At 34.0% G+C, this 23,671-nt stretch overlaps 2 protein-coding genes and 2 long non-coding RNA genes across 4 annotated transcripts; 1 reads left to right on the top strand and 3 right to left on the bottom strand.

The window, feature by feature from the left end:
• Positions 1-947: 947 nt before the first annotated feature.
• Positions 948-1,899, bottom strand: LOC126728755 (glutathione S-transferase T3-like). The gene is made up of 3 exons (XM_050434540.1): positions 1,891-1,899; positions 1,298-1,765; positions 948-1,208 (listed from the first exon to the last, which is right to left on the bottom strand). The coding sequence occupies exons 1-3, from the start codon at positions 1,897-1,899 to the stop codon at positions 948-950; spliced, it is 738 nt and encodes a 245-aa protein (XP_050290497.1).
• Positions 1,900-5,424: 3,525 nt separating this feature from the next.
• On the top strand, positions 5,425-11,296 carry LOC126727214 (cysteine-rich receptor-like protein kinase 25). The gene is made up of 7 exons (XM_050432778.1): positions 5,425-6,305; positions 8,515-8,685; positions 9,317-9,438; positions 9,738-9,957; positions 10,056-10,293; positions 10,501-10,648; positions 10,742-11,296. Exons 1-7 carry the CDS (start codon positions 5,504-5,506, stop codon positions 11,069-11,071), a joined length of 2,031 nt encoding a protein of 676 aa, XP_050288735.1. The 5' UTR covers positions 5,425-5,503; the 3' UTR covers positions 11,072-11,296.
• A 2,383-nt stretch (positions 11,297-13,679) lies between these two features.
• LOC126727232 (uncharacterized) lies at positions 13,680-15,533 on the bottom strand. Its single transcript, XR_007656184.1, has 2 exons — positions 15,431-15,533; positions 13,680-13,909 (listed from the first exon to the last, which is right to left on the bottom strand). It is a non-coding gene; the product is annotated as an uncharacterized LOC126727232 (long non-coding RNA).
• A 683-nt stretch (positions 15,534-16,216) lies between these two features.
• Positions 16,217-17,920, bottom strand: LOC126727231 (uncharacterized). Its single transcript, XR_007656183.1, has 4 exons — positions 17,458-17,920; positions 17,098-17,258; positions 16,488-16,548; positions 16,217-16,335 (listed from the first exon to the last, which is right to left on the bottom strand). It is a non-coding gene; the product is annotated as an uncharacterized LOC126727231 (long non-coding RNA).
• Between the last annotated feature and the right edge of the window lie 5,751 nt (positions 17,921-23,671).

The raw sequence follows: 23,671 nt of genomic DNA on the forward strand, positions 1-23,671 counted from the left end.
AAAATAACATTATGCAGAACAATAACACTATGCAGAAAAATAACACTATGCAGAAAAATAACACTATGCAGAAAAATAATTATGCAGAAAAATAACAGTATGCAGAAAAATAACACTGCAGAAAAATAACATTATGCAGAAAAATAACACTATGCAAAAAAATAATTATGCAGAAAAATAAATTATGCAGAAAAATGACATAATGCAAGTACAGCCACCTGTTGAGAAAGTGCAGAAAAATAGCATATACAACTAATAAAATCAGCAACCAATAAAATAGCATATTTACATTCAAATAACATTTACAACCAATAAAATTAGCAAGTACAACCACCTTCAACAGAGACATTGCTTCACCCAAAATAGAATGACAAGAACAAAATCACAAATTAAATTGAATAATCAAGTGCTATTGTTCGTGCACAATACAAAATTTACAACATTGCATCTATTTCCTTGCACAAGTAAAGACTACAAAAATATATCTAACATGATTAGAGATTGAATAATCATGTTCCTTGCACAAGTAAATACTACAAAAGAGATGTCTAACATCAAATCATCTATGTCAACTATGTGCTAGTATCTTTGCACTATACAAAAAATTACTTGATTAGATATTGTCAATAATAATATTCCATTATGATGCATATTTAGACCTTAACCTCTCCAAGATTTCCAAATGACGTAGACGAATGTATTCTTTTTGCTCAGGATTCATAGTTCTTGTATCTTTCATCATAAGTTCATCTTCCATTTTCCTCTTTTCTACTTTATTCTTCTCTTCCTTGATACGAATCAACTCTCTTCGTTCTTCGGATGCAATGAGCATTGCCTCTCTTCGTTCTTCTAATGCAATGCGCATACTTTACTTTTTCTCCTCATGCATTCTTCTCTTTTCTTCCTTGATTTCGTCCAATTTGGAGGAAAGTGTTGGGACCACGTCATCACAATTCTTTCTTTTCTTTAATTTCTCCTTTTTGGCCTTCTTGCCTATAGGTCTCTCCAAGATCTTCATCTACATTTATTGAGCTTGCAAAGGTATGACAAGATTGTGTGGCTGGTCGTGTGGCTGGTTGTCTTGTGCGGGCCTTTAAACTATCTCTTAGAATCAACCACTTAGCTTCATTCCTCAAAATTCTCCAACAATGCTCCAATTGAAATACATTTTTGCAATTAATTTGATACATAGTTTTTGCATCTTCAATCTACAAAAGTAAAAAATTGAAAATAATAAGAATCATAAAACTAAAAGTGTTTTGATGTACAATACATATTAGATGTTGAGTTGAAATACCTTGTCATGCTCAGTTTTACCGCTTTCATTCCGGTTCTCAATTTGGGCCAAGCATCCACAGAACTTGTTGGTCTCCCTTTGAATTGTTGACCACCGACTATTTAAAGAATCCTTGGTGCGGTTAAATTTCTTGTCATTGTGGAAGGTAGACCAAATTCTCTCCCAAAATGTTGCATGTTTTTGGTCCGTCAATGTCACGGCATCTAAGCTAATATTGAGCCACGCCGACACTAGCTTAATGTCTTCATCTATGGTGAAGTTGATTTCCCGTTGACCTCTCTTAGTAGTTGATTTTTTTGCAATAGGGGGTATAGATTGTCCCATTTCAACTTGGGATGGAGATTGATGGACATTGACGTTTGAAGGCGGAGTGGACATCAAATTACTGCTGTCAAAAGACTCAAAACCTTGTTCATTGTCTTGTAAAATGTCAAGGAATAAGGGATTTTGATTTTGTGAGTCCATCACCTAACAAACACCAAAGTAATTCAAAAGCAGCACTAATAAGCAACAAAATTGAAAACAAAAAAGAAAAGGCATTTTTTAACATAGATTTAAGAGTATAACTCACTGAAAACACAAAGAACACCAACCATCCCCATTGACACATGATCCATCCATGTCTAAAACACTAACATTATCAACAAAACTCTCAACTCTCATGTAAAACTCATATGCATTTATACTTATATTAACACAGAATCAAGGAAACTCACAGCCAATACAACAACCAAAATTCATTTAACTGCACAGAGTTAATCAAATTCCACAATCACAACCAAGCACCCTTATGGTCTAATTCATTGACCAATTCATGTACAAACACAAGAAAATCAAACCTTAAAGCAACAGAATTGAGAGCATGGAATTCAACCATAGAAATAATAAGTATTCAACCTCAAACCTCAAACCTCAAACACAAGATAAAACCTCAAACCTCAGAAAATCAAACCTCAAACCTCAAACACAAGATAAAACCCACATGGAATTCAACCTTAGAAATAATAAGTATTCAACAGAATTCAAAAATAAACCAAAATTTAAACCGATTTCCCACAAATTATTCTCAAATGAAGAACTAAAAAAAGACTGATTTTATCAAATTTGGCTTGCAAAAGAGAGACAGAAAGACAAGCAATTAGCTATACAGTTTGCAACCTATAAGATTAGTCCTAGAATAAAAATAAAAAATTAAAGATTAGTCCTAGATTAAAATTGCTCCACAAGCAGAGACATACGCAATGAGAGGCAGAAGTTGAAGATTGGACACTGTAGGGAGCTCCTAATCGCCATCTCCGTGTTGGTGGGTGCTTCTAGCTGCAGCTACTTAGTGCTAATACTGATTCTATTAAGGGTTAGTCTTCTTTGTCCTGTTCCACAGCATTTATATGGCTTTCTTTTTGGTTGGGGAAAATGACTAGTTTAGGCTGTATGTTGAAGATTTCTAATCTAAGAAATGTTAGTGGAAATGGAAAGAAAAGAGAGAAGAATCAACATAGAGATTTATGTAGTTTGGGTGTGAGCAGTTAAGAATTCCACGTAGTTACGCTGCCTAGACAAGACCCAATACACCCGCCCGATAATCTAGTGACTTTTGCTAAGCAACAAAACCAGCCACAACAGCCAAAGGCTACAATACAGGGCAAGCTACCCCAAACAACAACTAGACAAAACCAGCTAAACTACACAGCCAAGTCCAATTATACATACACACTGACCAGGCACAAAATCTCAGCAGCTAACTAACCAAATACAAGGTAATCACGGCAATAAAGCTAACAACCAAATATCCACACAGTAAATTAGCTAGAACTCTGTAACTACTAGAGTGTTGTACTGCCACACAAATCTAGTATTAAGCTTGAATTCAACATTTGAGATGCCCCATCATGTGTAGATTTTTTGTTGGCAATTCTTTCATGGCCAACAAACAGTATATGTTTCTCAAGTATATCCCAAAGAAATTGTAAAACGAATATCAACATTATCTTCCACAAAATGTTCAAATAAAACAGTTTTTTTCACCAGTTGAACATCTAAATACATAAATAGCAAAACTCTAGACAGAACTGAGAGCATCTTTTACCTCTGAGTAGTGGGTGTCCAAGTCCACAGCTGCCCGTTGCTTAGGAGATTTGGTCCGTAAGAAAGGATTGTAACGGATAAAGTTTTTAGATCAAGCTACAAGAAACAAAATAATTTGAGCATCTTTTTGAGGAATAAGCTACTTGCAAAATTAAGTAACCGAACATAATAAATTTATATCGTTGAGAATTTTACAATAATTTATCGCTACAATAATTTATATAGTTTTCTTATTAAAACATAAGAAAACTATGAACATCAAACAAAGCAAGGGGGATAATGTCCCCAGGTAAGTATTCAACCCAAAATTGAAGTTCTAGCCCAACCCGAGAGTCCACCAAATCAGCACAGGGAAAACAGTCTGAAAGCTAAGTATATAACTAAGTAGTTTATAACTAGAATTGCTAAAATAACTTCGGGTGTGCTCCTGTTCAGTGTTTGGCTTTTATAAGAAAGTAGTTGGAACTAGAAGACGTGCTTTTGTTCTACGTTGCAACAATTTTTACAACTTTTAATCTCATAATTTAAGCTAAAAAGTGACGGAAAAAAATAATAGATAGGTCATAGATTGAAACTTTTTTGACCTATCAAGAACAAAGTTCATAAATTAAAACTCGTTCTCGCATTAGTGGGGTATAGGCATGGAAATATGGAATCGGGTGAATACGATGACTATCTATTCAAATCCAATCAGGTGATGCCACGCATAACACAAAAAGCTATCTTTTTATGCATTTCTTGATTTATATTTGTGGCAAGAGTTTCTCTTGTTGGTGTGGCAAGAGTTTCTCTTTTTTTTCTTTTTTATGTAGAACTATCCCATGGAGGTACTAAAACAGCACACCAGCTCTCAAAAATAACTTCGGGTGTGCTCCGAAGAATCCCTAAAAAAAAACCCCAAACCAGAAAAAATTTGAAACAAGAAACCCCCAAAAAAATTAGTTTAGAGAAACTCCCAAGAATCTTGATTGAAACCAAAAAACTCTAAAATCTCAATGAGAAAAACCCATACCTTTTTTAGAGAAATCAGCCCCAACGTCTGTCAATAGAGAAGATTCCGTCTGTCAATTGATCCACCCTTCTCACCGGAACTGCAAAACTCCCAAACCGATCACATTTTATTTCCCGTGGTGATGAGAATGAGCAAAAGAATTCGGACTGTAATATGAGAGGAAGAACTCAAGAGGGAGAGGGAAGCTGAGAGTGAGAGAGGCATTGGTGTGCTCAGTGAGAGGAGAGAGAAAAAAAAGAGCGAAAATGAGGTTTTGTTTACTGTACATATAATATTATTTTAAGGTATAAACGGGCTACAATGCCCGTGTAAATTTACACGAGTACTGTAGCTCGTTGAAAATTATAGATGGGTTTACACGATTTTAAATGGACTGATGTAGTGTGTTTTTTGCTTCAAAATGTGTAAAAATGGTCAAAATGTGTATTTTACACATTTATACACAATTATCCAAGGGCTGATGTGAATGCTCTAACCTTATCCTTGATTCTCAAAAAAAAAAAATAATAATAATTAAAAAAAAAAAATCTAACCTTATCCTTAAGCAAATGGCTGCCTCTACACCACTGATGTCTTCTTCGTAGAGATTTTTTATTTTACAAATATTATAGAATTTTAATTTATTGTGTCTAATTAATGATATTTGTTTTTTATTATCATGGTATATAATTGGTAATACATCAATTAATTTTGAGTACAAATAAAATTATTATAAATTCCTATTAATTGTTCTATAGGTATCAATTTTATTTTTAAGACAAAAAAAAAAAAAAACAAAAAACAAAGCAAATATATATATATTTATTTATTTGTATATTGCACGACTTATCCACTATTTTTAAGTATAATTATATTTTTGTGAACCTTCTTAAAAAAACAAATTATTTTGTTCTTTTGTGTATAAATAAAAACAAAACAAAACAAAAATCTAATGCAAATACGCACATATTTCCCACATGTTTCAAGATATTATAAGAGATGTGGACCAAAAAATTCATCTCCAAAACAGCATTTCCTTATCTAAAATCTTATCAATTCTCACTCACTCCATCAATAAAAGCTGAAAATCAGCTACAGTTACACACATTGGAAGAGACAGAACTATCAAAATGACTTCTTTGAGCTTGAATCCCTCCATCACCCTTCTATTCCTTTCCATGCTTAGCCTCCTTAGCTTGACCACTCATGCAACTGCCCCAATTCACCTCAATGAGGTATGTGCAAACACCACTTTCAGCTCCAATAGCACCTACCAATCCAATCTCAACTCCCTCCTCTCTTCACTCTCCTCCAACGCCACACACAACCTTGAATTCTACAACACCACCAGTGGCGAAAACACCTCCAACCCCGTCTATGGCCTCTTCCTCTGCCGCGGTGATGTCACTCCTCAACTCTGCCAAGAATGTGTAGCTGCAGCAGTCAAAGAGATAACCAAAAAATGTTCCAGAGAAAAGGTTGCCGTCATATGGTACGATGAGTGCATGTTGCGTTACTCAAATCGGTCATTCTTTTCCACAGTGGACGAAAAGCCAAAGTTTGCCCTATTGAACACGCAGAATATCACTGAACAGGACAGGTTTAACAAGCTACTGGCTAAGTCAATGAATGAGACAGCAGCTCAGGCCTCTAATGCTCCTATTGGTTCCAAAAAGTTTGGAACCAAAGAAGTGAATATCTCTGCTTTTCAAACACTGTACAACCTTGTACAGTGCACAGCGGACTTGTCCAGAAACGATTGTAGTACTTGTCTTCAGGCTGCTATAAATCTTCTTCCATGGTGTTGTAGTGGAAAGCAAGGGGGAAGAGTCATTTTTCCGAGTTGTAATGTTAGGTACGAATTGTACCCTTTTTACCGGAAGGAAAATGCGACATTCATGCCTACATCAGCTCATACATTTTCACATCCAGGTTCGGTAACTGAACTTTGAATGCTTTTTCCCTTTTTAATTGTGTGATGCTATAGATACAAATTTTGTTATAAAAAAATTTACAAATTATTGAAGTTATGTGCGATTATTTGCAAATGAAAAAAGTGATATTAATGATGAACTTATATGAAAACTAAAAAGAAGTTAACCACTTCAACATTTTGTAAAAATATTATAAAATAGTTTATAACCGTAATATTACTCTGTAATATTGGCTATTGGAACGGTGCTTCAATTTTCACAGCATACTTTATCATTCTTTGTCGTTACTGATAATTTTGTTGTGTATGATTTTACTGCGAGTCCTTCTCTCTTTAACGAATAGGGACAATTAGCTATGTACAAAGTCAGGTCCAAGTGGGTTACAACTCTAATGGATGGAGGCTTTAGATAAAACAAACACTATGGAGTAGGCAACAAGCCATTCCATTGGACCATTGCCCACCAACTTTGCTCGGTGAGGGGTAGAATGTAGACCAACCATTGGCAGGGCTGATATCCCTCTATGATTCGATTCACTTTCCTGAGAAAGTAATTCTTGTAGCAACTTATACCAAGTCAAGTGTAAGTAGGGCTATCCAAGAAACTTGGCTACCTGATAGAACCGATGGAACCGACCGAAACCGACCGCCGGCGGCCCGAACTAATCCCTTCGACAGTCGGCCACGGGTTCCTTCTCTCAAAAACCGACTTCGGCAGGTCAAGTGGTGGGTGTCCTCCACCAAAATCTAAACCACCCAACCCGATCGGAAAACCACTTTAAGAAACTTTCAAATCTACCAGATTCTATCCTGATCCGGCGACTATTAGGTCTTCAAAGCTCAGATCTAGCCACGTTTGGTCTTTCTCTGCTTAAATCCACTTAAATTCGGCAATGTTTAACTTAGATTTTCTAAGATTCAACAATGTTTGGCTTAAATCTACTTAGATCCAATGATGTTGGTCTCAGATCCGGTGACATTTGGCATAGATTCGACAAGGTTTGACTTAAATCTGGTCGAATCTTTCTCTCCTTCACTCAGATTGGACGAAGATCTACCACCTTCCACCCACCGCCGCTCCTTCATTGGTTTCGATCAAACCGACCCAATCATCTGTCAGAGCTCGTCCGATTTGACCTGAACCACGAACCCGTTGACAGCCCTAAGTGTAAGTCACACACATAACCACTAATAGGTTTTGAGAAACGTACCATGCCTAGGTTGAATAATAGGTTTTGGATTAATACGGTAGATCTATTGAACATCCTTTCCTCCCCAGTAACAGTGTGTGGACTCCAAAGTCATGTGAGGCCCACATTTTGTGAGAGGGATGATGCATGAGATATATTTTTCTCTCTTCTCTTCTTGATCAACATTCTAACTAAAAAAAAATTAATAAATAAATTCTGATTCCATGTGAGAAATTTAAATCATTCAGTTTATGAAAAACATTTTTAGAGAATTTTTTTTTCCTCTTACATCAAAGAAACAAAAAGAAGAAGAATGTTTTGTTTGATATTAAGTTTCTCAAAAAAAAAAAAAAAGTTGTTCAGCTCTTGAGTTGGTTGATTTTCCACCTATAGCTATCTTCTTTTCTTACTGTGAGTGATGACTGTCCATTTTCCTAAATTAATGAGCGAAATGATCCCCTCCTATTGATACATTAAACTCTCTCATTTTTAGTCAGATATGTGACAAATAACATTTATTTGATCTACATCTATTTCATCTAAAAAGAAAATGTAAGGAATTGGAGGATTAAATGGGAGGAAGTGGTCCGGCATACGACTCAAATTCCCCTCTCCACCTGCAATGTATCCAGAATTTTTTTAAAAATATATTGAAAAAAAAAGAAAAAGAAAACTCAAGCATACCAGCCAATCTTGCTATATAGTCAAATGGCACTTTTGCCTTCATTTGTACGGAAAGGACTGGGGTCGCATCCTCAATTTTTTCAAGGGGAAACAAAAAGAAAAATGACTCAAAGTAGACTTATTGGACCTAAATAATTGAGTAATGTTTATTAAACATAAACTGTTTTACACAAATTTTACACACAAGTTACGATTTTCACTGCCTTTTGGAGTGTGCATACAACTGAGTAAAACAGTTTCTGTAAAACAAGTTTAACCCTATATATTTTATTGGGCAACTCTCTTCTAACGAGCTGTAAACTGTTGTCAATGAAACATGATATTGTTTACGCAGGAAAGGACAAAAGCTCAACAGCAACGATAATCGCCATTGTTGTTCCAATAGCTGCCTTGGTGCTAGTCCTACTCATCCTATCCTTCTGTTTCCTAAGGAGGGCAAGAAAGAAGACCAATGCCATAAAGGGAGAGAGTACTAAGAAAGCTAATCATATCCTAAATTATCAAGGTAAGCAAGTAGTCTTATATTTACATCATATGTCACTTTCTTCTCATTTTCAAGTATACATGAAAATGATGTTAACATATTCGAGTGTGAGTGGTGTACTTCAAGTGTGAGTGGTGTAGTTAGGTAAATTTTCAAGTTCCACATTAGATAATAACCACAAATATAAGTGGTTAATATAACATAATTAGATTTATATATAAAGAAAAAAATTAATTGGACACAAACCCATTAATTTAAGACATTTTTTTGTTTTAATATATATTTATATGATAGAATTTCAATCTATAATATTTGCTCTATGATAATTATTTTTTAACATCAGATCAAGACGCCAATTGATTTTTGGATCACACCAAAATACCAATTGATCTTTGGTATAGGTGGGGTTTTAAAACAACTAGATCTCTTATTCGACAATAAGAGACTTTACCAATTGACTTAACTGGAGCCTACGATTTAAGTTGTTCTCCAGGGAGTGTTAAAAACTACTTGTAGGTTAAATTTCTAGGATATATGGTAGTTTTTCAGAAAATGAGAAAGAACTTATTGATTATGTTCAAACTCTCACCTTATGATAAGCTAACATTGCTCTTTCTAGTGTAATATCTTACTTTATTTTTTGGATGTTTAGCTGCAAGTGAATTAACAACTGTGGAGTCCTTGCAATTTGATTTTGGGACAATTGAAGCCGCCACAAACAAATTCTCAGATGACAACAAGAATAGTGAAGGTGGATTTGGTAAAGTATACATGGTATATATCAAAATTTTTTTTTTTTTTTTGGATACTCAAATAAGCATACGTAGCAAATTTACTGCATATATATAATCACAATTTAGATGTGAAAAGTTTTACCATGAACCTTATAGCTTAATTAGTTGACACCTTCTAGTATTTCTAATGAAACATTCAAAGTTTAAATCCCCTATCCCTATCCCCAATTGTCGAATTATCAAAAAAAAAAAATTTTGAAAAGCTTTCGAAGTACTGGAATTTAATAAATTCCATGAATTAAACTATTCTAAAGCTATTTAAAATACATACATTACCAGGGTACACTTCCTAGTGGACAAGAAATAGCCGTAAAGAGGTTATGGAAAAGTTCTGGACAAGGAGTAGAACAATTTAAACAATTCAAGAACGAGGTTGAACTACAAGCCAAGCTTCAACACAAAAATTTGGCAAGGCTATTGGGATACTGCTTGGAAGGAGAAGAAAAGATACTTATCTACGAATTTGTGCCCAATAAGAGTCTTGACAATTTTATATATGGTTTGTCTATCTAAACACGCATCCAATAGTTTTATGTGCATTTGGAATTCTTTGTTTTTATTTTATTTTATTTTATTTTTCTTTTGATGAACCGTTAGATTCAAAAAAACAAGGACAATTGGATTGGGAAACACGATATAAGATAATTGGAGGGATTGCTCAAGGAATACAATATCTTCATGAAGATTCTCAACTTAGAATTATACATTGTGATCTAAAGGCCAGCAGCATATTGTTAGATGCAGAAATGAATCCAAAAATTTCAGATTTTGGTATCGCACGGACTCTTGAAGTTGATCAAACTCAAAGAAATGCAAGTAAAATTGTGGGGACATAGTAAGTTCCAAATGGTTTTTCTTCTAATTTGCATCATTAGAATTAATGCATTTATTCCAGTCCCATTCCAACTAATAAATCACTGAAAAAAAATTTATAAAAAATGCAAAAAAAGGTAATTTTGACACATTGAACTTGAAGAACATAATCATGAGGTTCCTCATTGTCATTTAGTAATACTATTATGTTTGTGATGTTGGTTTGCAGTGGTTATATGTCTCCAGAGTACGCAATGCAGGGGGAATTCTCTGAGAAATCCGATGTGTATAGTTTTGGAGTCCTTGTCCTTGAAATTATCACCGGAAAAAAGAATAGTAACTTTGAATCAAAAGGGGCTGAGGACCTCTTGAGCTACGTGAGTATATAACATATAGTGTAATTTGTTTCCCTTTCTTAATGCCTAGGATCACCACTAGTAGCATGACATTCTGCTTTATAAAATGTGCAGGCATGGATACATTGGAGGGATGGGAGGCCCTTGGAATTGTTGGATCCAACTTTGGAAGGTTTTTATTTGATAGATGAAGCCATTAAATGCATCCAGATTGGCTTATTATGCGTTCAGAAGGATCCAGCTGACAGACCCACTATGGCATCAATAGTTCTCGCGCTTAATAGCCACTCTGTTAGTCTACCAGCACCGCAACAGCCAGCTTTTTTCCTTCGCAACACAGACCAGAACTTGCTCCAAATGTCTATGGAGTCTGATCAATCTACTAGCATGTCCATGTCATGGTCTGTCGATGAAGAATCTGTTACTGAACCACACGCTCGATAGTTTACAGAAGCAAGGAATGCACAAGTTTTGGGCAAACGGGTGGGCATAAAGTTTAAAGCTAAGACATTAAATTATTTGGGTTTTTGTACAACGAGTCCAAGGCCATTACATTTTTAAAAACATCTTTTACGATCACTGACATGAGCTGTTTTTATTGTATGTAATAAATGTGGCATCGGTACTGATGGACCGAAGTAGAAATATAATTCAAAATTCCAATCTCAACATCTTATGTTAGTAATTATAAAAAAATTATGTCGCATTACTCTTACAATGAAATAACCAATTGGCTTATTTATTGTGGGTTCTAGTTAGTTTAAGTGTTTAACTGATAAAATATCTAATGGTTGAATAAGATATCTGGAATTCAATCTCTACCTACACTAAAAACTGATTGGTGTCTTGGTCTAACTATAAAAAACTATTATCAGGAGTGGACGTCATAGGTTGAAACTATCTTTTAAAAAAAAAAAAAAAAAAGGGTTATTTAACCAAAGAAAAAAGCACGCTGATTTTGAGGAATTGGATTCACTTGTAATCAAGAGAGCATAATAATGGATGTTCTCATTGCAAGAAATGTTAATATTTGTGAAAATTCAACACGGTCACAATGGTCTCTACTCTTTTGTTAGAGATAGTATCTCATGTTCTCAATGGGAAGTAACAGTCTCTAATTTAGGGGTCACCCCCAGTAATTGTAAGGGTATATTGGAAATTTCCAATGTACGAGTCATATATGGAGGCACCATAAATTATTGTAAACCTTCTATATGAATTTTTTGGCACTCACTCTTGTGGATGTAGGCACACTGTCAAATTACATAAATCTCAATGTGAATTTGCTCTCTTTTTTTCTCTAATTTTACTATTATGCTAAGATCTGAAATCATCAATATTTCTATTGGCCTATCTAGCTAACAAAGGTAAAGGGATATTTTTTTTTTTTTTGATACATCAGTAGTTGGGGGTAGGTACGGGGATTTGAACTCTAAATGTCTTGGTTGGAAACATCAAGAGTTGTCAACCAATTAAATTATAAGACTCTTAACAATTAAAGGAACTAGTTGTAGAGCCAATGTGGATAAATAATTATTTTGCTTGGTAATATAATGTGTAATTTTTTCTCTAAAATTATTTGAAGATAATTTGTTCTCCCTAAAAATTAAACAATTTCTATTCTATCCAATTAGATCTATTTTGATCCAATTTGGTCCAATTCAACTCACACAGTCAATTTTAGTCTCCTTTAGTTCATGTTAGACTAATTAGGCCTCAAATTGATTCTTTTTGTAGGCTGCCTTTTCAGATTTAGCTTACAATTTTTTTTTTTTTTTTTAATTTTTGAGTTGAAAAGTATGAAATTTTATTATATTTGGATTAAACTCTATAGTTTTGAGTTAATGAATACCAAGAAAATAGACATTATAAATTGGAAATATGAGCCCTAAAAATGATAAATATTCAAAAGTCTCATTCGGTTCACATTGATTCTATTCGGTCCATTCTATCCTCTTTGGTCTAGTTTGGTCCTATTCAGTCGGTACGGTCCTAATTGGTTCATTTAGTCCATTCTATCCACTAAAGTTCTATTTGGTCCAAATCGGTACATTGGTTCTTATTTAGTCAACTTTGGTTTTATTCGGTCCATTCAGTCCACATTAGCTCTATTTGGTCCATATTGGTCCTAATTTGTCCACTTTGGTCCTATTCAACCCATTTTGCCCACTTTGGTTCTATTTGGTCCTATTCCGTCAATTTTGTCCACTTCAGTCCTATTCGGGCCATTTGGTCCACTTGGTCATATTCAATCCATTTTGTCCACTTTGGTTCTATTTAGTCCACTTCGGTCCATTCGTTCTTATTTGGTCCACCTTGTTCGTATTTGGTCCATTCAGTTCATTCAATCCACATTGGCTCTATTTGGTCCATATTGGTCCAATTTGGTTCTATTCGGTCCACTTTGGTTCTATTTAGTCTTTTTTGGTCCATTCCATCCACTTTAGTCTACTTCAGTCATATTCGGGCCATTTGGTCTATTTTGGTTATATTTAGTCCATTTTGTCTACTATGGTTCTATTTAGTCTACTTTGGTCCGTTTGTTCTAATTCGGCACAACTTGGTCTGATTCGGTCCATTGAATTTTGTTTTCAAAAGTTGAAAACATACTCTTGTTTGCGGGGAACCATATTAAACGACTTTCCAACCAAATTAAACTTACAAGTCCACTGTCACATCATCCATATTTATATCTAAAAATCTTTGGCTTACAATTGCTCTTTGCACATCCAACTACACAGCACTGATTTTACCAGGGAATAAATTCCACTTACATAGTGTTCCCCACCCTCAGTATCAATTGAACTTCAATCAAAATTTGTAGTTATGAAACCTATTGATTCAAACTACCACATGAAATGAAAACTGAACATTGATATCCTTACCAAGTGCCAACTTTAGGCACAAGTGTTTGTCTAGGAGAAATTCACAACATGATTGATCAGCCCTTAAGTGGCAGTGCATGTGCATGTGCTTAAGATAGCTTAATCAAAAGACACACTGATTTTAAAATGTATATTACACTCATCACAGTCTCATAACATTATTGTAATTGTTAGGATCGAAACGATTTTATTATATTATATAGTTAGCAAAGAAAAATTATATATTTATAGACATTAGCAACCAGTCAGACTTAAGAATACGGGAAGAAATTATTACAATTTTAGTTGGCATACCATCTAAAAGATACTCTGGGGCTACATAACCCAAAGTTCCTGAAAGCTGAATGTTGTTCCTGTTTTGGGCCCCATTGGACACTGGAAGACCAAAATCTGAAAGCTGATTCCAGACAATGTGAGAAAGAAAGAGAGCTTCAGTGAGTTAAATGGAAGATAATTAAAATGTTCAGTAGCAATATATATAAGACAAATTCAAGAATTTTATAAAGGAAATCATAGACTACAATGTTTTTTTAAATAAATTTTACCTTAGCATTGTAGTTGGAATCCAAAAGTATAATTGGTCCTTGTCGCAAAAGACTAATCCCTGTAGCCTAGGTGTCTACTCTACTTTCCAAAGAAAATAATAGATGGACACTAAGAACTAAGAAGGCATCATCACAAACCTCTAACCTATGCTTGTTAGATTTAAATCAGACTACATATATCCCAACTCTGATCAAGCAAACCAGAATGTTCTTTATAAAATTAGAGAGCATTTTTACAAAAAAAATTTATATAGACAATTCAAAGACTATTTAAAAACTTGAGACCAAGAATAAAATAGCTTTCATCTAATGCTATACATAAAATGGGTTGACAGAAAATTGCAAATCAATTTTCATATTGGTTATCTCTAAAAAAGGGAACATGAATTGGCAGGTGTACTGCTTGTTAGACATTGAGCTTGAGTCCAAGCAAATGAGTGTCTATATAATCAACTAAAGGGGGAAAGACCGTAGCTTTTCTAACTTGCCCACGCTTGCTCCTACTTTTTAACATAAAAGTACATTACATAAAAATAAGATAAAAAATAAGTTGATACAAAATTGTAAAAAGGAAGAAAACTCGGAGCTAAATTGTTGGGTGTCTGTAAGAGGCAAAGTTGGAACAGCAGGGGTCACTGTTTTAGTATGACTCCATGATCTCCTTCCAACCTCCTTAAATTTGAATGAAGATAAAGTCTATTAAAAAAAGAAAAGAGTGGGGGGGGGGGGTGGGGGACTTCATCTCTCAATTTGCTCGTCACTAAAACAGTAAATGAACTTTGGTGGTGAGGAAATAAGTGAAATTCACCCAGACACTTTCCATTATACTCAATAACCCACCAAAGTTCAGCAGGTCACAGAGAGAGAGAGAGAGAGAGGTGATTGGCAAAAGCTGCGACCCAGATCCAATTCCACCACACTAGCAGAACCTATCACTAGATTCATCACCTAAAATACTCAATCATTGTCCAGGTCATGGATTTTCCATAATCTGACAGATCAAAATAAGATTTAAAAATAAAAAAGAGACGCTGAAACTCATAGGCAGAGAAACACTAAAATAGAGCTCACAATAAGGTTAAGTTGATAATCATTCTTCTAAGCTGGTAGCAGTGGCACCAAATTAAACATGATAGTTGTGTGTGTGTGTGTGTTTTTAAAGCAAGAGAAGAATACAAGGCTGACTTCCTCTAGATAATGTACGGATTCCAAACATCAAAAACCATCTGAATGCGGGTATAAGGAAATATTGGTCCAAATATGTTGTCAATTACTTGGCTATTGGCATTTAAATAAAAAGTTATATTTGTTTGGAGTACAAAAAAAGGAAACATGGCATAGTAAATGCATAAAACAGGTCCAACGAGCATTACCTATGGACAATTGCTGTATCACCATGGCCAGTGCAAATTATAAGCATGGTATTAGTGGGTAACGTGGCATAGAGGCTGCGGATTCTAGCATCCAAATTCAGGTCCTAATTCCAAAAGAAAAGAATATAAGAGCAAGTACAAATGTAAACTATAACCTCTAAAGGGGTTACCAAAGAAAATTAAATATATTTTAACATATAAATATTATCCCTATGTTTCATAATAAGTTACTCAGAACACAGGTTGTTACAGACAAGATATGAGTATTATATAGCCACAATGACAATGACATCTACATTTATATCTCCACTAGTATCCTCCATGACACTGGACACAGTGGCTCCATTCCCTGCCTCATTTCATAGGGAACCTCATTTAGTTGAAATTTGGCTCTTCACAAGGACCGCGTTTGGTGTAATGAGCCCAATTTTGTTTTAAAGTAGAAAAAAACTTGCAAAGATGATAATTAATATCTTCCACCTGCTTTTCTTAATGAATATATATATATAAGCTATTTTTTTTTTCTTAAAGATCTTCCAAGTTGGAACTATCAAATAATCAAACTATTAATTCTCCAAATCTCCACTATTGCTCAAATTTCCATTTGCTAATGGTACAATGGAAAAGAAGTACTTGCCATATCGAATCTTTAAAAGTGCTAGTTCCATAGTAGCTTTTGCATCTTCAATACTGTCATGACCATTGCTTCACTGCTGTATCTCCTGAGAAAGAAATTTCCTGGCAAGAACTCTTAGAGCAGTTTTGTAAGATACACCACGGCGGTGCTTGTACAATACTGCAGTATCTATCACCAAACCATGAGAGATCTTTAATGCTAACAAGTCATTCTCCAAGGAATGCCCAACAAGGATGGTCTCTTTGTAAACCAGCTTTAGAAAATCTTCCTGAACATGGAAGCAACTGTAAATAAATAAATAAATAAATATATATATATTTATATATATATATATATAAAGTAGTCTTAACATGCAATCAATCAGTGAAGCAACAGCATACAATCATGTTAATCAAGTAAGCATACACCCAAGTAACAAACCTGAATTTCCTTAAGGCTTGTAGTCACCCCATTTAGCAACTCACATGTGATTCCACTAAACCTGAATATCCACAATGAATTATGATCAATGGAAAATAGTCAAGTCAAATCACTTTTGACACACTGATAACATATATGCTTTTTTTATATATATAGGAAATAAAAATTTTATTGAATAAAATGAACATCGTGTTCATGATGATGAACACTCTGGACATGAAAACTGACAACATACATACAGAGAGAGAGGACATCCAATTGGCACAGTCACAGTGTGTAAGACTCAACTTTTATTATATAGTATATGATATATAAAATAAGAAAACAGTCATACTTAAAAAAAAAAAAAATTAAATAAATAAATAAAAAGACAGTATTGATGATACATACTGGGAACATTAATATGTATCATGGGAAGTTGCTAAAACTCCAACAAAGTTTCTTAGCATTACAGCTTGCTTTAATGACGAAAACACAAGATATCCAAAACCCAAATATTTCTGTTGAGTTCATTTCTTAAAAATCAGCTCAAAAATATCCAAATAAATGTCTAACAAAAGCTCAAACAAAAGTGTATAAATGTCTACTAGAAGCTCAAACGAAAGTGTACCTGGTGTTGTAGTCAGTGACAGTGTTTGATGGTTTAACCAATTTATCTAGCGCGACCTGGAAAAATTCAGTCACGGCTAATTAGACATCCAAGAAAAATAACGTTGATTACAAAATCTTGTATATACCGTAGGAAGAAATAAACATGTCCACGTAATAGACCTGCAAAATGGAAATTTTACAAAGTTAGATTCTACAAAAAGAAGAAAACATTCAGGTATTCTATCAAACAATTTCTGTGCATGTAATAAAAAGTTTGTTAGTTAAGTCCACCCCAGCAACAGCAAATTTTTTTGAGAAAAGGGGGTGATTTGCAGAGAGAGAGACAAATTAAACTTTATAGAATAGAAAATAATCAAACCTTGAATTAGAAGGTGAAATCAATGTGACCAAAACATGCTCCGATTGAGTCAGGGAAAGTAGCTATGAGAAGGAGATAAAACGCTCCAAGCAGAATGGCATCGAATGAGTAAAATGCTTGAGTGTGATATATAATTGGCTGAAAGGATAAGGGAAAGTAGCTGGATTGAAGGCCAAAAGACCAAATACTGAAACCAAGTCGCACCTAACGGCGACATTGGAGGTCGACGACGACGGCGGCGGCGGTGGCTAGCATCGGTGGCAGATGGGTGGCTGTGCAATGGGTGGCGGTGGCAGATGGGTCCGATAGAGGGGAAAAAGAGAGAAGAGGAGTGAGGGAAGAAAGAGAGATTACCGTGAGAGAGAAAAGACAGAGGGAAAAAAATTTGGGGAAATTCTGTGAGGGGGAAAGACTGAAAGGGAAAAATTTGTTTATTGCGGATGAAAAAGGAATTTCAGACTTTCAGAAATAGATTCAAATTTAAACCAATAACAAATTATTTGTTATGGAAATATTATAATCAAAACACTTCTCTTTTGATAATGAGTAGGTATTAAACCCATGGACTTAATAAATTAGAGTCAACATGATCTAACCCAACATGACACTTTAAATTTGTTTTCATAAGTTGATAGATTCTCTTAAAAACGCAAAAATTGGAGTTGTTGACAAAACTTTCAATCTAACCCATACCATGTTATTAATACTTCTAAAAATATATGTATATTTGAAATCATTTAGTTTAATTTATTTAGCATTTAAATAAATAATAAATCACAAATTTTTTTAAAAATAATTAATTTTTTAAAAAATAAAATAAGATAATTAAATTATTTTTTTTATTCCTTTCATTATTATTAATTTTTTGGCAAAACATGTTTATGTTCTTTGTGTTCTTTCCAAAATATAACTCATATTCTTAAATCAATAAAAATTAATCAAAATAACATTTTATTAAGCATTTTCTCACACATTCACACACTCAAAAGAAAAATTTAGCCCTAAAACCTAATTCTCAAACTAGATTTCCAAATCTTCTAAGACATTCTCAATCCTTCCTCTCTCTAACTCCATGACCGAGCACCGCCACCTTCGCTCATCACATCACCACCACCATATCTCTCTTTAACTCCATGACCGAGCACTACCATCTTTGCTCTTTGCTCATCGCTCATCGATTCGCTCTCTCTATCTTTCAATTTTGCTCAAAATCAGACCCAAATGTCTTAAACTTCTCCATTCTCAGATCAGTTTCTCTCTCTCTTAAACCGGTGGGTCTCTTTCTCGCTTAGATCGATGTCTCTCTCTCAAAGATCGGTGCTTCACTCTCTCTTTCTCTTAAATAAATTTCTCTCTCTTAGTGGGGCTCTCTCTTGATGGATCTCTCTCTTTTTGCCTTGTCCCTCCTTGGTGGTGGTGGTTGGTGGTTGTGGAAGTGGTGGTCAGTTGGGTTCGGTGGTGAGTCGTGGGGTGGGTTTGTTGATTGCTTGGTTTTGGTCTCAATGGGTTTTGGTGTTTTGGATTTGAGATGTTTTGGTGTTTTGGAGTTTGTTGGGTTTTGTTCTCAATGGGTTTTAGTGCTTGGTCGCTAAGAAAATGCAAGAAAAGAAACAAAAAATCAAACTCAAATGTCTCAAACTTCTTCTTTCTTAGATCGGTTTCTCTCTCTCTCTCAAATCGATGGGTCTCTCTCTCGCTCAGATTGATGTCTCTCTCTCAAAGATTGGTGCTTCACTCTTTCTTCTACTCAAATAAATGTCTCTCTTTTAGTGGGTCTCTCTCTTTTTGCCTCGTCCTTCCATGGTGGTGGTGGTTGGTGGTTGTGGAAGTGGTGGTCAGTTGGGTCCAGTGATGAGTCGTGGGGTGGGTTTTTTGATTGCTTGATTTTGGCCTCAATGGGTTTTGGTCTTTTGGATTTGAGATGTTTCTGTGTTTACTTGGTTTTGTTCTCAATGGGTTTTGGTGTTTGATTGCTAAGAAAATGCAAGAAAAAAAACAAAAAGTTGACTAATCCAATTTTATATCTGTGGCAATGAGGATGTGTGCTGGTGAGGATGCATGGTGGTGGTGGTTGGTTCCAATGAGACTTTTTGGAAATTTATGTGTATCTTTGTCATTTTAATTGTTTTACCAATATTTCAATCTTTGAAGTTTTAAGGATATTTTGATCATATTAGGCATATCAAAGGTATTTGAATCATTTTAGATTCGAAATTGGACTGATAATTAATTTATAATGTGGGCTATGGATTTCCTACTATGGGTAATTCCTAGCCAAGCCTGGATTTTGTGTTGCTTTTCCTTAGTAGAGCTCTCTTCTCCCTTTAAGTTACTTTCCCTTTATTAGTGTTCTCTCTCTTTCTCTTGCTCTCTCTTTCGCTTAGAATGACCAATCCCTTCTCTCTACTCATTTTTCCTATTTATACCTTGAGGTTGGTGGGGTGCTCATGATTACCTTCTGGCCTCACTCGTGTGGGTGGGGCCCGATCTGATTATTCCTGACAAGGAATATGCTTCCTTGGAAACAGTGGTAATGGCATTGGAATTGGTTTTAGCCTCCAAAAAGTTGCTCGACAGCGATATTCCCTAAGGCAATACCGAGCTGTCGAGGTTGCGAGCTACCCCTAGTAAGTACAGCCCCCCACTAATCCATACATGATCGGCATGAGCCTGTCTAACTTGCGATCAATGGAACAGGCATACCATTGGGTTTGGGCTTAAGAAAGTCTTAGGGGTGTGTCTGGGGCAAGGCCCAAGGCCCAATGGGCCTAAGGCCGTATGTTGTACCGTGGTTATTTTGAAGAGTTAGTGTTATTGAGCAAAGTCAATTATTTAAAAGTTATTGAATGGTAAACCATTTAATGCCCACTTCAAATGGGTAATAAAATAGTGAATATCATTAATCCAATTTATCAAAAGATAAAACTTAGGTACAATACATTAGGTGCACTATATTAGGATCTCCAATTGAATTCAAATGTTTGGCTGCATTGAATTTAATTGTCATTTGAAAAGACAAGACTATTTTTATTTTTTTGTTAATGCCCCAAGGTTTTGAATTCAATTAGGAAGGAAAAAAAAAAAAAAAAAAAAAAAAACCTAATGTACTACACCTAAAAGGCTATACCTAAAATTTACCCTTTATTTTATGGGCAAATTATTACCAGGCATAAATTTATCTTGAATCTTTTGTAGAAAAATATTTTCAACTAGTCTATTATATTTATTAGAAAAAACATATTACTAGAAACATAGTAATCATTTAGTTCTATTTCGGTTTAATTTAACAAAATATTTTATTCTAGTCACTAAACCAATACACTTAACCCCCTTTGTTCCACTTTGACTCAAATTTCAATCGATTTTGGTTGTCTTAGCCATTTTTAATCAATTCGGTAGGTATGCATTTGAAATATTATTTTTGTTTAAGTTATAGCTTCACATCTAATAATTTTACTTATTAATTTTTTAAAAAACAAGATAAAATAAAAACTACAATGAATAAATGTTTGGTAAATGTGTTATGAGAAGCATTAATTTATAATTTGATATTCTAATGATTAATTCGAAAGGCTAATCTTGGTCATTAAATTGATTTATTATTAGTGGGTGTATATTTTTAACCATCACAAATAATACACTTTTTGTGAGGAAATTCTATTGTCCCTAGCAAAAAGTATGGAGGGAAGATTTCCCTCCAAAAGTTTTTATATTTTAATGATTATTTGCAAAGGTCAATCTTAGTCCTCAGTCCTCACAAATAATTATTATTAGTGAGCGCATTTTATTAACCCTCACAAATAATATCCTTTTCACGAGGGATTTTCATTGCCCCTCGCAAATAATTTGACGAATATTTTTATCTCCAAAAAAAGTTTATATTTTAATGATTATTTGCGAAGGCCAATCTTGGTCCTTGCAAATAATGGGGATTCTAGCATTTTACCCTTATTTTTAAAAAAATTTAGCAATATGCCCCTATTTTGAAACTATTTAAGTCCGTGCCCTTGTTTTAAAACTCGATTTATAGAAAATCGAGTATCGGACGATCAAACTTAAAAAATAAAAAAAAAAAAAAAAAATAAAAAGAAAAGCATGGAACTCTAGTTCATGGAGCTTGAGTTCCATTTAAAACGCCACTATAGTACAATCAAAACGTAGCTATAGGTTTGGCAACAATCAAACTTAAAAAAAAAAAAAAAAAAAATTGCTTGTAACTCGAGTTCACGGAGCTTGAGTTCCATTTAAAACACCACTATAGGACAATCAAAACATAGCTATAGGTTTGGCCCGATCAAACTTAAAAAAAATAAAATTAAAAAAAAAATCCATGGAACTCGATTTCAGGGAGCTCGAGTTCCATTTAAAACGCCACTATAGGACAATCAAAACGTAGCTATAGGTATGGAACTCGATCTCCATGAACTCGAGTTTCATGCAAATTTTTTTTTTTTTCAAGTTTGATCGGGCATAACTTGATTTTAAACTAATCGAAACTTGATTTTAGTAAAATCGAGTTTCAAAACAAGGGCATATACCTAAATAGTTTTAAAACAAGGACATATTGCTAAATTTTTTTTAAAATAAGGGTAAAATGCTAGAATCCCCTGCAAATAATATAGTATTAGTAAGGGCATATTTTTAACCCACACAAAAAAAAAAAAAAAAAAAAAAAAAAAAAAAAAAAAAAACTTTCTACAGGGGATTTTTATTGTCCCTCAGAAATAATTTGGCGGGAACATTTCCCTCCAAAATTTTTGACATTTTAATGATTATTTGCGAAGGTCGATCTTGGCCCTCGCAAATAATTTAGTAGTAGTGACGACATATTTTTAACAATCATAAATAATACACTTTTTGCGAGAGAATTTTAATTGTCACTTGCAAATAATATGGAGGGAAAATTTCCCTCCAAAATATTAGCATTTGTGACAGCTGCAACACATAATTGCTACAACTTTTTTTGTTGGTCACAAATGTTTCACATTTTACCAAGTATTTGTGAGGGCTTTATTTTGCCATCAGAAATAGGATTTTTTGAGAGGGCTTTTTGGGTCTGTCAAAAATTCTTCGTTGCTAAAAGGCATTTTTCTTTTAGATTTGTCGGATATTTTATGGGTAAATTTAAAGATTGGGAAAAACTTAATTCTCAAATAATAATAAAAATTTTTCTATTTCTAAACAAATGAATATCTTAATAAAAATGATTTTAATTTAACTAAAAACCATAATAGCATGAAAATAAAAAATTTAAAATATTATTTAAAAGAAAAAAAATCAGATCACACAAAAATTATAGCAAAAATTTTGATTGTAGGAGGTCCTATGTCATGGGTCCCATGGCTCATGTAATTAGGTCTAAGTAACCTCATAACTAATAATTATGACTTTTGACTAGAATTGTGATGTATTTTTATATTAGAATTTCTTTTTCTCTTCCTTATGTGCTTGTGTATTTGTTTCTAAAAAAAAAAAAAAAAAAAAAAGTAAAAAATATCAGTAACTAGTAACTATTAGAAGACTATTCTCTTTAGCCAACGGAAGCACACTTGTCAAAAGGTTCACTTCTGTCCCCACCATGTACTGTTCAACGACAAAATCATATGCTTGAGGTTATCTATGATGTTCACTGTTCACTTATTGCGATTTGGGAATTTGAAATTTCAACCAACCTTATTTTAATAATATTAACTAGTCTCATCATAAGAGCACTAGTACTGGGCGTAAAAACTCCGGTTCCTATTTTAGCAATTAGATCCTTTAAAGCAAGCTCCATCCATTGAGGGAGTAAGCACCTCATACAACTCAAAAGAGCAAAAACCCACTCCATTTGGGTTTATATATATATATATATATATATATATATATATATATATATATATCAGGTATGTAAACCTAAAAAATTTTCTATCTTAGTTATAATAAGAGTACTAACATTGAGGGTGTAAATACTTCAGTTGCTATTTTACAACCCAAAAGAGCAAAAACCCACTCCATTTGTGTGTGTGTGTGTGTGTGTGTGTGTGTGTATTCATTCTTCAGCAATTGATATGTCTTACTTGCACATCACTAGGTCCAATTGTACCCTTATGGCCTACACAATCTTGATGAGTAATTTCCCCTTAAAATCTGATAGGCCAAGAATGTATTGATCTCTTGTGATGAATTAACAAATTAATTAGCCAAGTTAATTAATTAATTCAATTAGCATGCA

Source organism: Quercus robur, chromosome 5 (assembly GCF_932294415.1).
Source record: "Quercus robur chromosome 5, dhQueRobu3.1, whole genome shotgun sequence".
NCBI classification, from domain to species: Eukaryota; Viridiplantae; Streptophyta; class Magnoliopsida; order Fagales; family Fagaceae; genus Quercus; species Quercus robur.

Excerpts from the sequence above, each read along its gene's own strand:
- LOC126728755 (XM_050434540.1), bottom strand. Across the intron at positions 1,209-1,297 it reads GTAAAACTGAGCATGACAAG|ATTGAAGATGCAAAAACTAT; the intron begins GTATTTCAACTC and ends TTACTTTTGTAG.
- LOC126727214 (XM_050432778.1), top strand. The coding sequence starts at position 5,504 with ATGACTTCTTTGAGCTTGAATCCCTCCATCACCCTTCTATTCCTTTCC. Across the intron at positions 8,686-9,316 it reads TCATATCCTAAATTATCAAG|CTGCAAGTGAATTAACAACT; the intron begins GTAAGCAAGTAG and ends TTGGATGTTTAG. Across the intron at positions 10,294-10,500 it reads AGTAAAATTGTGGGGACATA|TGGTTATATGTCTCCAGAGT; the intron begins GTAAGTTCCAAA and ends GTTGGTTTGCAG.